General features: G+C 42.0%; 1 protein-coding gene across 1 annotated transcript in view; it reads right to left on the reverse strand.

Annotated features, from left to right (window-relative positions):
- The window catches only part of VIPR2 (vasoactive intestinal peptide receptor 2), a 1,121,328-nt gene that overhangs the window by 981,340 nt on the left and 124,544 nt on the right, over positions 1 to 15,444 (reverse strand). Inside the window, exon 2 of the mRNA XM_086941506.1 lies at positions 6,667 to 6,769. Within this exon, the coding sequence (XP_086797632.1) occupies positions 6,667 to 6,769 (103 nt within the window). The remainder of the gene's footprint in view (positions 1 to 6,666; positions 6,770 to 15,444) is intronic.

Raw genomic sequence — 15,444 nt, forward strand, 5'->3', positions numbered from 1 at the left:
CTCTGCTTGGAAGCCATTGTCAGGGAGAAAGGGTCATTCCAAAAAGTTCCTAGACCTAATATGTCAAACCAAAATTTGACGTGCTGGAATCATGGGAATGTGATGGAGTTGTTGATTTTTAGTAGCTCCTTCAAACTCTCCCCGTATGGTACTAGCTCCTGCCCAGTCAAAATACCCAATAAAGTAAAAGTCTTAGAGCTGCCAAGTGTTCTACCCTTTTCAAAGCTAATTCAAAAACAAAAAAAGGAATAAGCAGAGTGCCTTTAGAAAGAGAAGTAATGACCTAATAAAAGAGTTCTCTCCCAAAGAAATGTTGCTCCATTATCTATGCCCCAAATTCCAGCACCATATACGGCAGCTACCTTGCTTTAGCCTTGTAAACTTCAACAACAGGAGAGATAGCTCTTGAAACCATTGACTGATGCCTCTTATATATTGCTATAGCACTATGTTGGAGGCTAGCTCTACGTTTTTGTATAGGTGAGTTCCATGTCACCTTGCTGTCTAACATTATACCCACATACATAAATTTAGGTACACGTTCTTCTGTCCCAGACATTTGTTCCCTCTGAAGAACGTGTGAGGTCTTATAACCATATATTTAGTCTTAGATAGATTAATATTGAGGCCCTTTTTTTCATAGTATGTCTTAAAGTTGTCTAATAAGAGCTGCAGCCCCATAGGTGTTCGTGAAAAAAGTGGGGTATCATCCGTGAATAGCAGGGCCAGCACAGGGACTTCTTCTACTTTTGGGGTATCATTAGTACACTCTAAAATAACTTTGATAACATCATTCACATAAAGTGGAAAAACGGTGGGTGCAAGCATGCATCCCTAACTAACTCCCCTTCATATCGGAATACCATCAGTTAGTTCACCCTGGGGTCCCAAGTGCATGTGAGCATAATTTTCATGATGTGTGGCATTATTATGACTTTGGCAGTCTTGGAGAGGGGCCACCAAGCTGCCGCCCCACTCTGAGACCGCCAAAGCCATTAAAGACTGCCCACCAAAGTATTTTTACTCTGACAGGACCGTACCCTTTGTTGTCAGTAATTTCACAAGGGGTTTGGGATCACAATGAATAGTTACTAGTTTAGCCCACACAAATGCTCTAAAATGTTCAAGAGCCCAAGCACAAGCCAACACCTCTTTTTCTATTGTAGGGTACTTTTCTTCAGTAGGCGTTAAGGAGCTTGATGAAAAAGTTATCACACACTCCTCATCCTTGCCATTCATTTGAGACAGCATGACACCTAGTCCCTTGTTACTAGCATTGGCTGGCATGACACAATTTTCACATGGATCATAACTACATAACTTTGTTACATTAGTTATACAGTCTTTTATGTCTGAAAAATATTTCTCACACTGTTGTGACCACACCAATTTACTCCCAATTTTTAATAACTATCTGATGTTGCAACATCTTTCAGAAAATCTAGGTGTACATTTGGCACAATATTCAGCAATACCTACAAATTACTGTATATCATCCTTGATTTTTGGTTTAACTGCATTCTTAATAGCTTGAACCAATGATGGTTTTGGTTTAACACTGTATTCCTCATTACATGACCTAATTATGTAACACTCCTTTCTACTAATGTACAATTTGTAAATTCCACTGTCAACCCCCTTGATTCCAGGATGGTTAACACCTTCATCAATTTAGAGTCATATTCTTTCATGCTCTTGTCTACTATCAGAATCTCATCCTGAAAAAATGTAATACCTTGTTCTTTAATAAACAAATTGAACAATATTCTTTGGAAAACTTCCACAGTGATGATAACCCGAAGGGCATGGTTCTAAAGTGGAAACAGCCGTCAGGTGGAATGAAGGCTGTCCATTTTTATGTAAAGAGAAGTTAATGAAAATTGATGGTACGTAGAAGACAAGTCAATTATCCGGAACGATTTTGCATCCTTCAACAATGTAACCATTTTGTTGATCTTAGGCAAAGAAAACTTGTCAATAATATTATTGTTCAAACAACACAGATCGATACATCCGTATCTTACTTTTGCTGCGACCAATGGAGAAATCCACTCAGACGTCTCTATTGGTTCTATCACCCCAGAAGATAAACTTTTTTCTAATTTGTTAGAGACTTCTTCCCTTACTGCCTTTGGTACATTCCTGACTTTATGTACTTTGGGACATGCAACTTTCTTCAACCGGATCTTGTGTTCATATCCAATTAGACTGCTCGCTCCTTATTAAAGACTTTTGGAAAACAATTTAACAAAAGGCCTACCACTGCTGTGCCTTCATCTAAATTCAAGACTTGTTCCTCACTATTGAGGTACAGAATGATATTTACATTGCACTGATTCCACCAGCACAGAAGGACCTTCTTTTTTTCTACATTTAATATACTTTGTGACAGCCTTTGTTTAAATTTGAATGTTAACCACCTGAAACGTAGGATATCCATTTTTCTCCCCCATACATTTCTGGATTTACATTGGATTCAAGCAAAGATTCCCCTATTCTGTCTACAAACTTCTCTTTCCAAACATTCTCATTGACAATGTTGTAGGGTGAACCTGAATCAACAGAAATGCTTATCCCCACCCCATCAATTGTCACCTAACACTCTGGTTTAGTCTTGAATGTATCATCATAGATATTTAACATTAATTTCTCTTCTACATCACTAACCATATTAAGCCGTCACTATCTCAATCCTGATCTTATTCATTCCTTTCAGCATCCACAAATTTCTCATACACACACTCCACTAATTTCTTCCTATGGCACACTTTGGATAGAAACCTTTGATTACGCAATTACTATACTTCTGGTTTAGTGCAGGGCAGCTTTTTCTTTAAGCAAGGTATTCCCTGCTATCGCGTCCATAACACCTGCTCTTATCTTTTCCGCTAGGTTTATCTTTGCCTCGCTCAGGTTAGGGTTTGTCACTACCCCCTTTGAAAATTATGTTTGCTGAATTGGTGAACTTCTCATCTTGTTTCAATGTCACTGCACATTTCTCCAACATTTCAGCTTCTGTACTATTGCTAAAAGGGTCTTCAGTGATGAGTCTCTATGTATTGCAGGATTGTAAGCATGCATTATGACCTTATCCCTAATCAAGTCTTCTTGATTAGAGATTTGCAATCAACCACTAATATTTGTAGTTTCAATTCTTGTCTGTTTGCATTGAAAGAATTTGCATCTAATGATGCCCAGTAACTTTAGAAGCAAAATATTTATATTTATTCCTCAACAACAGCTAAAAAGACATTAATATCGCCCACAACAGGCATTTTTGATAATCGGGTGTACATTTTAAACGCCATCGGACCCAGAGAATGAAGTAGAATCTTCTTCTTTTGCTCTGCTGACATTTCCTCAGCATCATCAATGGCAGCAATGTAATTCATAAAATAATCCTTCCATTCTGCCCATCTCATGGGTGGTTCAGAACCCGATGATCAGAAAGGTTGAGGTGGGCTGGTGCTAAAACTCTGGGTACACTTTTTTTTAAATCAAATGGACTAGTTCAGTGAAAGTTACAATGTCCACTCTTCTTCGCCATTAAATGCTGTGCGCAAGTTTACTCAAATCTGTATGCCGTGGCCATAAGAATTCTACAACACATCTCTTTAGGCAATTAGTTAAGCAATTAGTAGTTGTTGTGCTTTGGTAAACTTACATGACAGTATGTTTCACAATTGAGTCTCATACTTGCCACAATTTCAAAAGTGCCTAGCCACCTTTCAGCTTAGGGAATCTCATCATGTGACAACCATTTCTAAATAGCTTTCCTGGAATTAAAAGTCCATAGACCTCAGCTTGCTTTAAAAGTAAATTAAAGAAGATGCTTTGGAGTTTTGAGCTTGGTCTAACAAACTAAGACGAAGTCATGCCATAAACTCATAAAAGTGCTCTCACACAATAATTGCAGCTCTAAACATTGCTGCACTCAGGACAACTGCGCATGTGGATAACAAAGTTTTTGCCAGAACAAACCTCTGTTCGAATACTATAATCACTCATTGGAGACACAGAGGCATAGTACTTCCCTTGGAGCCTTTCAGCCACCTCAGGTTTCTTCCGGTAGGGGTACCTCCAAGCATGTCAGAGATTGCAAAATGCAATCTCTGACCTGCGCCGTCCACTCATAAGAGGACGTTATTCTGTAGCAAAAACGTACCGCAGGATTTAGAAATTGGGAGTATAGGAGTATTCAACAAAAACAAGTAAGATTCCTACAAACTTCAATCCAAACCAGTTCACATTCTTAATTACGAGTGCACACACACCCACATGTAGTTTCATGATGCCATCAATTTAGGAGAATCAGCAGCTTTCCAAACGTTTTCTAAAAGCTAGAAGAGTGTGTGGGATTCTCAGACAGAAGGTCAACTCATACCAACAATGTGAGTCTGAAAGCTCTGCCCTCAAATCTGACTATATGAAGTTTGAGTATTAATTGCTAGAAAGGGCACTAAGCACAATATGGCTATAGTATATGTACAGGTGCTAAATTTTAAGCCAGAAAAGAGGGAAGTTTGATGCATAATTCATATGGATTCAAAACCTATGCACTTAAAGACAAGGAGACATATCAGCTGTGTAAGGGGAGATAAAGTCATAGGTACACAACACAAGTGACAGATTATTATAACATTTTGAACATGCTGTAGGCACTCAAGTACATTTTTACAGAAGGGGACTTGTGACATTACAACACATGCATTTGTCAAGCCTTGACCTCTACTACACAAGACATTACATCATGGATCTTTACCACACTTTTTGTGGTGTTTTACACTCACACACAAATGCACGCACATACACAAACTCATATATATATATAACAAAGGTTAAAGTGACAATATAGTTAAGTGAAAATGTCAGCAGTACAAAAGCCAACAATTTAAACAAAAAAACCACTGAAATGCACAAGTTATAGTTAATTGAAGTATCTATAACTTGCCTGCCAACCAGAAACAGTGTTGTTAACAATTAAGTAATTTCAGATGTTGCACAATGTTATCAATGATGCCATAGAACATCATGAGTAATGTAATATGTGATGTAATAAGCAGTAGATGACGTGGGTGAGAGTAATAGTTACTCAACTATTTAATGGGGAGGGGTCAGCACGCCCCATCCACATTAAAAAATAAAGTGGCAATTCTACCTCATGTGTTATTATCACTACTGTAAATTTGCCCTGTTGATTGCTTTTTGTGTAAATGTACATGATTGTGTAGGAGAACTGATGTGCTGTGTTGACAAGCAGTTATTGGAGCAAAGTGAATTACCTAGAGTTTTGCAGGCAGGGTACTCTGCCACAAATGTGACGCTGTATCTTGTTTGACAAATTCACCGTTCCCCTGTTCTGTTGAGAGTTGGGGGATCTGACAGGTTTCGAACAGCGGAAACTACACTGGCTATGCCAGTGAAACCTTTGAACGACGGCTGAATTACATTGGACCTTCGGTCAGTCGACATTAGACCATCCACCGTTTTGAAAGCTGACATTCCAATGTCATATTCCATAGGTTCAGGATCTCCTAGAAATGCCTCATGGTCACAAACTGAAGACATTAAAAGATCCTCATATGGTGGGATAGGAGACGGTTTGCAAACAAAAAGAAGGATTGAGGATACTTCTTTCTGGCAGAAGTGGCAGAGGCAACAAGCATTAGTAAAGACACAAGTAAAGCTCACATTTGGGACCTATTGGCTTACCCAACAGTTTTTAGGCACGCTGCTCAGCATCTCTAATGCTGTGCAGAATGGGTTAAGTAAAACAAAACAAAAAACGTTCGCACAGCTGCCCATGTCAGTTTGCAGGTGCATGCACTAGGTAGGCGTGCACCGACAACATGACACAGATCCTTTTTTTGTTTTTAGTTCACACGCCAAGTCAGATCGATATATTAAAACAAAACAAAATTGTTTTTTTTAATTATTTTGAAGTGCGAAGGGGGAATGGAAGCAACAGGGAACAGAAGCAATGAGAGGGCGAAGCATCAGGAGTGGTCGGAAGGGACACATGGGAGAGCAGAGGGTCACCGAAGCAACACGGGGAGAGCAGGAGTGGATGCAACATGGAGAAGTAGGCGGGCAAGCAATACAGATGGGGTGGGGGCGAAGCACATGGGGACAGGCAGCAGAATGAGCGGGAGAGAGGTACACAGGAGAGACGGCTCCGTGAGTGCTTACACAAAAAGAACAAATATTTCCCTGAAATCGAGCACAAACACCAGGCAGACAACACAAATGGTAGGTAGAGATACAATAATCCATGGGATGGGAAAAGACAAGACTGACCAGCTGGGACATGAATAAGAAGTCTACTAATGAGAGGTACAAAAGACAAAGCCAATAGTAAGGAATGCAAGAAATGCATTTCTAGGTACAAATCCCCAATGAGTCTTTGCAGCCAGACAGCGCTGTTATCTAGTAGGCTTCGACCTAAAAAAGGACAATTCATTAAAAAAGTGGATCGGAATGTGGATGAGTAAGGGTCTGTAATAGGCAGGAGTGAAGATGGAGAGATTAAATGGCCCATGTGATTTGATTAAGCATTGAAATACACAGACGGGCTGGCATTGTAACTTTAATCCGTCATAATATTCAATGCGTCTATCTTGCAGTTTACATAATAAGGCCAAATAGTTTATGAACTGTTATACTTGCCTTTGACATTTTCCATTGCTTGACTGCTTAGGAAGTTTTTGCATTTTATTTCTTCCTGAGAGATTTCCAGCATGAGTCTGCATTCAGGGTGAAAGGCATTGACCTATTGATAAAAAACACACAAGTAAAAAAAAGGCCACATTGAACTGTACATTTGCAAACAATCACAAACGCAGGTGTGAGGCGGAACAGGTGGATGAAAGACAGGTCACCAGCATTCAACTAGAACTAGAAAATGTTTTGGAACCACTTGGCACCTCACCTCTATGGCCATAATTACAAGTTTCATCTGTACTTTGGTCGGATTAACAACAGGTAAATATGAAGTGGAGAAGTGTGGCTCACGGTGTAGAGCAGGCAGACCCGGAAGCTGAGGTCAGACCCGGGACCAGGGTTCAATTCCCGACGCGGCAGGGTCTTGAGCTCAAATGTCCACGGACTCGATAATTCTCGCTTCGGTGCCTGCTCTAATCATGGGTTCTCACTCTGCAACTCTGGGCATTAAGCTTGCTTAATCTCCACAACGGCCCCCCTGCGGCGGGATGCCTGGCTTTCACCTTGGGGATGCCCTGTAGGGGCTATCTCACAGGGAAAAGCCAGGACGGGTTCCCAAGGCAAGCGCCGGGAAACCTCCGGGTAGCTGTGCGCTCAATAAATGCAATAATAATAATAATAATAATCCACATTTACTGTTACCACGTGGTAAACCCGCCTAGTACCATGCAATAAAGAGCTGAACCACTTGGGATGGAGAATCCACATTTCTGTGGTGTTGAAAGCATACATTTACCATCGGATCTAAGCAGGGGCAAATGTATGCTGCAGAATGAGTAGGGTGGGGGATGAGGGAGGTATGTGGGGAGAATAAGGGAGGAAACGGAAAACCTTTTTAGAAGGGGAGAGAATTGCATGATTTTCTCACTTAAACCAAAAACGGGAATGAGACTTGGCTGCTGCTGCAGTCAAAATCTACTGTGATTTTCTCGTCCAACTTTACTGACTGAAAAAATCTAGTCTAATTATTCCTCCCTCCCCAGAAAAATAGGGTGCGGGAAAACCTAACTGGTAAAAAAGCAGAATCCTTGAAAGCACGAGGTAACTTTGGGACACATGCATACAGGTAGGATTTTGCGAGTCCTTAATTGCAATCATTAAGGAATCGCAATTAAAGACTCGCAAAAGCATATGCATGTAGGAATCACTATAAAAATAGCAATTCCTAAACAATCCTTAATTGCGACTCACAATGTGCGAGTCACAATTAAGGAATGGCTCCCCATTGATTCCTATGGGCCTGCAGACCCAAAGGAATGAATGGTAGATTGCATGTGCAATTTGCGGGTACCATTAGGTACTCGCAAATTGCGCTTGCAATTTAAAGGGTTCAAGGGTGTCAAAAGGACACCCTGTGGCACCCCTGATGTGCACCCATGCTGCATGCACACATGCCCCAAGGGCATGTGTGCGCGCAACTTGAAACCATGAAAAATTCACTTTAGTGCAACTTATGACCAGTTAATTGCTCTGTAATTTGTGGCCCTAAATAGCGAAATTGGTACATAAAAGTGATTCTTGATTGCATTTAAGGAATCGCAAATTGCGATCCCTTAAATGCAATCACAATTTAAGAAATCGCATTAAATCGTGATTTCTTAAATTACGAGTGCCGTACACAAATGCATCACAAAAGCTCTTTTTGTGAATCGTACAGTTTGTGCTTGCAAAAAAAGTTGATGCAAGTGCCTGCAAATTCCGCCTCACTCGCAATACACACTATGTGTTGCATTATGTCTGTACAAAATGTTCTACACTCGGTGGAAAATCTGTTGTTGGATGTAACATCTCTAAGGGCCAGATTACAGAGATTTCGGCCTGGATTACAAATGCCTCCTCAAAGACCCCAATGAAAATACCTGTCTGAATTTTTTTAATCACAATCATTTTGAAGGCAGGTTTTTCCTCCAGGGAGCCTGGATTATTTGCAGTGATGATTTAGTGACTCAGGGCCAGATGTACAAACATTACGAACAGCAATTTCCTATTGCGATTATCTCCGCATTGCAATTAGGAAATCGCTCATCCTAATGTATGTAACTTTTTTAAATTAGCGATTCCTAGTGGGTTGCAAAACAACCAATCTCATGACTATTAATGAAATAGGTTGCAATTTGTGATCCACTAAGAATGACTGCCATCACAGGGATCGTGGCCTGCTGGGGTCAGGAGAGCACCATGTCCGTGATTGCGTTTCAGTAGAGCAATTATTTTTATTTTTTATTTTAAATGCAGCCAATTTCCCTTAAATGTATACAGAATGAGTTTATAAATAAAAAATGAAACGTTTAAGTTAACGTTTTTAAGAGTGTGCCGTGGTCCGTGAGATAAAAATATATATTATTTCACTTCCCCACAGGGACCCCTTGCCATTTGCGAATGGTTTTACACTGCTTTTGAACTGTTGATAAAGTGTTAATGGTTTGCAATCAGAATGCAGTTGAAACCACATTATTATACACCACTGCAAATTGATATTTGGAAGGGATGCCCTAACCATGCCCCTTACTGAATCGCAATTTGCCTTTTTGTACAGTTAAATAACCGGTTTGTGGTTGCAAAAAGGCCTGAGTCTGAGATTTGTTTATGGTCTCAAAAAATCTTTGCACATCCTTTGGCCCTCAGATTCGAAACATGAAGGACATTTCCATTGAAAACCCATGCTATTCATAAGTCTGTGTGCTGGAAGTAGTGATTTAATTCTGCCTTACATAAAACATGTTGGAAATTGCCCTCTCTGCAGAGTTACCCCCAAACGTTTTGCCTTTCAACACCCATTTTTGGTGAATTCATTTTTGTTGGGTTTGGGACTCTGGGCACTTTACTGCTAACCAGTGCTTCAGTGCATGGGCTCTCTGCTTTAAACATGGTAACAGCTTATACAAAATTGGCACATGTAATTTACTTACAAGTCCCTAGTAAATTGCAGTACCTGTGCCCAAGTTCTGTAAATTAGATGCTATTTGTAGGCCCACACCACTGATTTTGCCACCCACTTCAGTAGCCTCTTAAACATGTCTATTGCAGAGCCTGGAGGTGCAGTTTTAAACTGCAATGTTAAACTGGCAAGTTAACCCACTTTCTAGGTCCAACCCTTCCTTTTTAAAACATATGAATCCTCTCTAAGATAGGTCCTAGGCAGCCCTGAGAGCAGGGGTCAGTGTGTTTATAAAGATGTACATGTACTTTTAAGTGTTACATATCCTGGTAGTAAAAATTATTACATTCGTTTTTCATTACTGCAAGGCCTATCTCTGTAATAGGTAACGCTTAAGTACAAACGCAAGAGTGATACAGTTTTGTATTCCCTTTGATAGCATCTTAATTTTTTATTTTTTTATTGGCATTCTCACTTTTATATGGTTTTCTCTTTCATTTTTAGGTCTCGCCTAGGCAGCGCACTGTTCTAGGTGATGTCCTTTAGAAATTGGTCAGCTCTTTTTAAGCACTCGTGCTTGTGCTGGCATCCACTTTGCGGAAGCGGGCAGTGGAGGGCAAGCTGATTGAAAACAGATGGCCCGCGCACCGCTGCTCGCTCCCCCAAGGTGGATGACCGCACAAGCACGAGTGATTGAAAACAGCTGGTTGCATTTGCCTCTTTGCCCTCGCTATCCCTTCTCAACTGCTTGTCTTGTCGTCGCTTTGCCATCGCTTTCTGCCAATTCGTTTTTTTTGTATAACGCTGCCCTGTGGTAACCGGGAATGCCAGGCTTGCAGGTCTCTGGTGCTTCGCGGGCTGAGGATATCGGACTTTGCCTTCTCTTGCTCGCTTTTTCTGGCATTTCAACTTTACTTTCGATTTAAAGAGATGTCAAAGACGACCGCATTTGTGTTAGGGTTGTTTAGACACAGAAACAATATGATATTTAAGTGAAGTGCCATTCACTGTACAATCTCCCTTTCGTTCTTCCCAGTGCACTACACTCAATTGCGTCTCCTGGGCTCATGACCATGCACTCCGCTGGTCTTGCTTAGCCCCTGCCTAGCCTTGTCAGAAAAGCAAGTCAACAAAATTACGCCTCCCAAGTATATTTTGTACAATTAATATTCCATCGAGCTCATAGATTTGCAAAAGAATATAAATTAGTTGTAAACCCCCATTCAATTCGTTTGCAAAATGTCACTAAACACTTTGTTTTAGGGAGTAAAATTATTACATACATTGAAACAAAAAAATATTGGATTACATTTGGTGTAGAGGGCTGAAGACACAGGTTTCAGCTAACCTTTGTGCATCAGATGCCTTTATTTTGTCTCTTTTTGTCTCATTTCAAGTCATGCTTTTACGCGTCTTTTAATGTTTACTCGGAGCTACAAGATGGAGACAGCCCTGGCCCGAGGCATAACAATTAAAAGCTGTGTGTAGTTTTTTAACATTTTATGTAGGCCTATAATTACGATAATTTCAACTTTTATATTTCCGGTATGCTATTCTTTTTTGTCTCAGTGTCTACTCTTCTACTTTCCATATTACTACATCTCACATTTACCCACACACTCATACTCTATTTCAGTTAATATCTCCTACATTCACTATCAATATAACACACACTATCCATTCACCCTCTTTCATGTTCACTAATTCTCACTCTTCCGTACATTACCTCACTATCAACAACAAACTCACACTCAATTTCTTTCTTTGTCTCTCGTTTCAAGAGGCTGACATAATTGCCAGCAGCAACACTGCCAATAGATAAGGTCCTAATGGCGAGACCTATTGGCTATACTGATGCTTGTTTAGTAACAGTGTTTATCAGCACGGTTTTTAAAGGGCTGACAGCATGGTGCGCTCTATATGTTCTAACATTGCAGGGCCTTTAGTATTTCCTTTATGCACATTATTTTGTGTCACAGTCACGTTTTTTTGAGTTTAACCTGCACAATATGGGTTAACAGGATCAGTTTCACCTACGGGATCAGTATGCAAGCATTATCAGCTTATTTCGTGCACAATTCTGTTGCTTTTTTGGATGCTGTTGCTGGTGTTCATGCTGTCGATTACGAATGGTTTAATATCCAGTAGAAATAGATTCCGCAGCTGGTTACATCGTAAGTTTCACGTACAGTTTGTTCGTGTATATTTTAATGCTCAAGGTTATCACATTTGGAGTCCCCTGTCACATTTAGGGGTCCATTAGGATGGCGGGCGGAAACAGTCCGCCCGCCACCCTAACGGAGATCGGGACCGCCCGCCTAAAGGGCGGGGTCCCGACATTGGCATTAGGATGCGCCCGCCACTGTGGCGGGCGCATTCCTCAAAGTAACATTGTGGTGGGCGGTGCTCACTGCACCGCCCGCCACAATGTTAAAAACAAATGCACGCATTTGCATACTCGAAGCGGCAGGCACTGCGCGGTGCCTGCCGCTGCGAATATGCAAATGCAGGGGGGTACCACAGGTACCCCTCCCGTGTGCCACCCCCCTTTGCCCGTCACTCTGGGGGCCCAGAGGGGCCCCCCAGAGTGAACACCGCATGCCTTTCCGTGGCGGCATTGCCGCCACGGAAAGGCATTAAGAAATGCCTATTCTAATATGGCTGGCGGTGTCTGATAGACACCGCCACCATGTTATCCCTTTTCCGCCCCGGCCGCTATGCGACCGGGGCGGAAAACAGGCGGGCGGTCTTTCCGACCGCTGCGGTCCCCTCCGCCATCGTAATATGGCGGGGGGAATGCAGGGAAGGATGGCGGGCGTATTGCCTCCGCCAGGGCCCCTTGGTGTTTTGTATGCCTGGAACACCATCAAACACTTTTCCAATATTGTTCTGCTTTTGTGTTGCATAATATTCATCGGTTAAACTGAGCACAAATTTAAGGGTGACATCTTTTGCAGCATGTGTTGGGATGGTTTCTGAGCATTCATTTCATGTATCGCAAGTTATTTTTTGCTAATTGTATATTTATGTTCCTGTTTATGTTATCATTGATGGCTGCTGATGGGTCTTTTTTTATATTACAGTTATCCCTCAGGAAGGGCCTTTGGTCTGAAATGCATTGAGCGAATATCTGCATGGCTAATTAAGATGAAAGTGTATTCCGACTTGCTTCTGAAATAAGCCTGGATGGGCACTTCTGTAATTTTGAGAAAATGGTAATCACTTTGCCTCTGTTCAGAGTTTAAAATGTTTGAATAAATGCAGTACAACAGATTATCAAGGATTTCCTGGATTAAATTGGATCTTGGTCTCTTGATTATTTCGATTTATGTCCACATGGCGCTGCGTCTTGGATCTGGTTTGCGACGGTGCATGAATTAATTTGTGAATTGTTTATGTAATACTGGGAAAGAGCACAAGCTGAGTTCACATGACAAAATCCTGTCATGAACATTGTTCATCATTGTTTATAAATATTAACTTTAGGTGTGCACTCTATCATACTCTCAAAAAGTTAACCCACTTGCCATGCCCAAACCTGACCTAAGGTAGGTATTAGGCAGCCCTAAGGGCAGGGTATTTAAAAAGCAGTACATGTACTTTTAAGTTTTACAAGTCCTGGTTGAAATCCACATTTCCACATTTGTAAAGCGCGAACCATCACCCGTTAGGGTCTGTAGGCGCTGGTCGCCGTCGGGAAGATTAAGCAAGCTATTGCCCCGAGTCACATGGTGCTGGGCTAATCTGCCCCAGGCCCCGGGGATGGAACCAAGATCCCCAGATTCCGGAGTCAGTCACCCTGGCCATGGCGCCACACCTCTCCCATAGAAAGAAAACAATGAAATTCATTTTCCACAACTGCAAGGCCTATCACTCCGATAGGTTAACATTTGGATTACCTAATTACATTTTGTGAATGTAATTTCCAATTGAGAAAATATTGATATTTCGAGTTCCTTGACTCTGGAATTAGAAAGTTGGCATTTTCTTACTTTTACCATTCTGTTCCCTCTGCCTGTCTCTGAATACACATCTGGGGTGGCTGACAGCTGGGCTTTGTGCATTCCCTCTAGACACCCACACACAATGGATGCTAAGGGGAGACTTGAAGGCCTAATGGGCCATTAACTGGCTTGATGGGGGGGCTGAGCTGAGCACTACCTCAATGACAACTGAATAGGCTGTGTCATGTCCACACACAATAGGGATTAACGACCATGCATTTTTCACTCCAGTCACCTTAGAACCACAACAGGGGAGGCAGAGCATCTATGCAATTCAAATGCATGTCTCTAGAAGCTTCTCTCCACTTCAAAGGCACAACTGTGCATACAAAAAGGACTTCAGACACCACCACTTCAATACACTTCTCAACCTGAGGACATCCAGCCAGGAAGAAGGACTGCTGTGCTGCTGAAAGTACTGCCACTCTGCTGGACTTTGCTGAACACCTACTTTACTCTGCCTGCCCTGCTGCCTTCTGTCCTCTTTGTGTGGGATTGAGAAGGACTGGACCTGCACTCTCAACATCCCAGAACTAAAGTGAGTCTAGAGGCTTGCTGGCTTTCCTCCTGTTCTGAAGTCTCAGGGACACCAAAGACTTCCAACAACCTTGCTACAGCCTCTGGACTCTGCCAAGTGTGGGTGCCTGGTAATTGGTGCCAATCCAATCCTGGGCCCTTTGAAGTGGGTTTTCTGCAAAATTCACGCATTGACGACATTACACTGATCGGCATCGGTGCACTCCCCTCAACACCGATGCATTGCCACTGTTGCTCGTCCTCTATTACCGATTTATCTCTGACGTTGTGCAGCTCGGCGCCAAAGCAGCGCTTTGTGCTCCTTGCTTCACCAACAGCCCAACAGTTCGATGATGACACTTCACCCCGATGTCCATCACATTTTGACTCTCGACTTATCTTCGACTTTGAGGTTCTGCGATGGGTTTATGAGTGTTCAGAAATGTTTTGGCGCACAACAGGTAGTGGTTCGGTCAAAAGACATGTTAGCTTGTGGTTGGTGCAAATGGATCAGAGAAAACCCTAAACTCTGAAAAGCAGGGATGGAGGAAATCCTTCCATGTAGTTAATTGTAAGCAAATCTGATGCACACAACAAATCAGTGTGATATGAATGATCACCAACAAATGATAAGGATGGAGTAACACGGATGTGTTCTTTTTGTGTCGTTTTTATTGGAATGCATATATTGAGAACATGAAACCAGCCGACACGTGTTTCGTCAAGCAGGAAGTTAACCCGTGACTCTTCAGGGCTGTTTAGAGGTCATGAGAAGCGGGGTCGGTGGAACAGTGATATTTCCAACCCGGTCCTGATCGGGTGTTCACAAAATGTGAGCGTCTTAATGGGGTACGTTTAAAACGATCCAGTAGGAGAGCGTCCGAGAGTGAAGCTTGCGGCGTGTAAAGCCGTCTATAGTAGCCGCAGTATTGCCAACTGGGGTTCGAGGTCGGTCCGGGTGTTTGTTGATGGCGGGTCTCGGCATCAACAAACACCCGGACCGACCCCGCTTCTCATGACCTCTAAACAGCTCTGAAGAGTCACGGGTTAACTCCCTGCTTGACGAAACACGTGTCGGCTGGTTTCATGTTCTCAATATATGCATTCCAATAAAAACGACACAAAAAGAACACATCCGTGTTACTCCATCCTTATCATTTATTGGTGATCATTCATATCACACTGATTTGTTCGGTGCATCGGATTTTGCTTATCTTCGACTTTGCACAGCTTGGAACCAATGCATCGCCTACATCTGTGGGATTGACAGCAATGCATTGCCTCCTTCATTCCACGCATTGCGTTTGACGTCGACACATCTAAAGT

The sequence above is a fragment of the Lissotriton vulgaris genome, chromosome 10 (genome assembly GCF_964263255.1).
Source record: "Lissotriton vulgaris chromosome 10, aLisVul1.2, whole genome shotgun sequence".
Lineage (NCBI taxonomy): Eukaryota > Metazoa > Chordata > Amphibia > Caudata > Salamandridae > Lissotriton > Lissotriton vulgaris.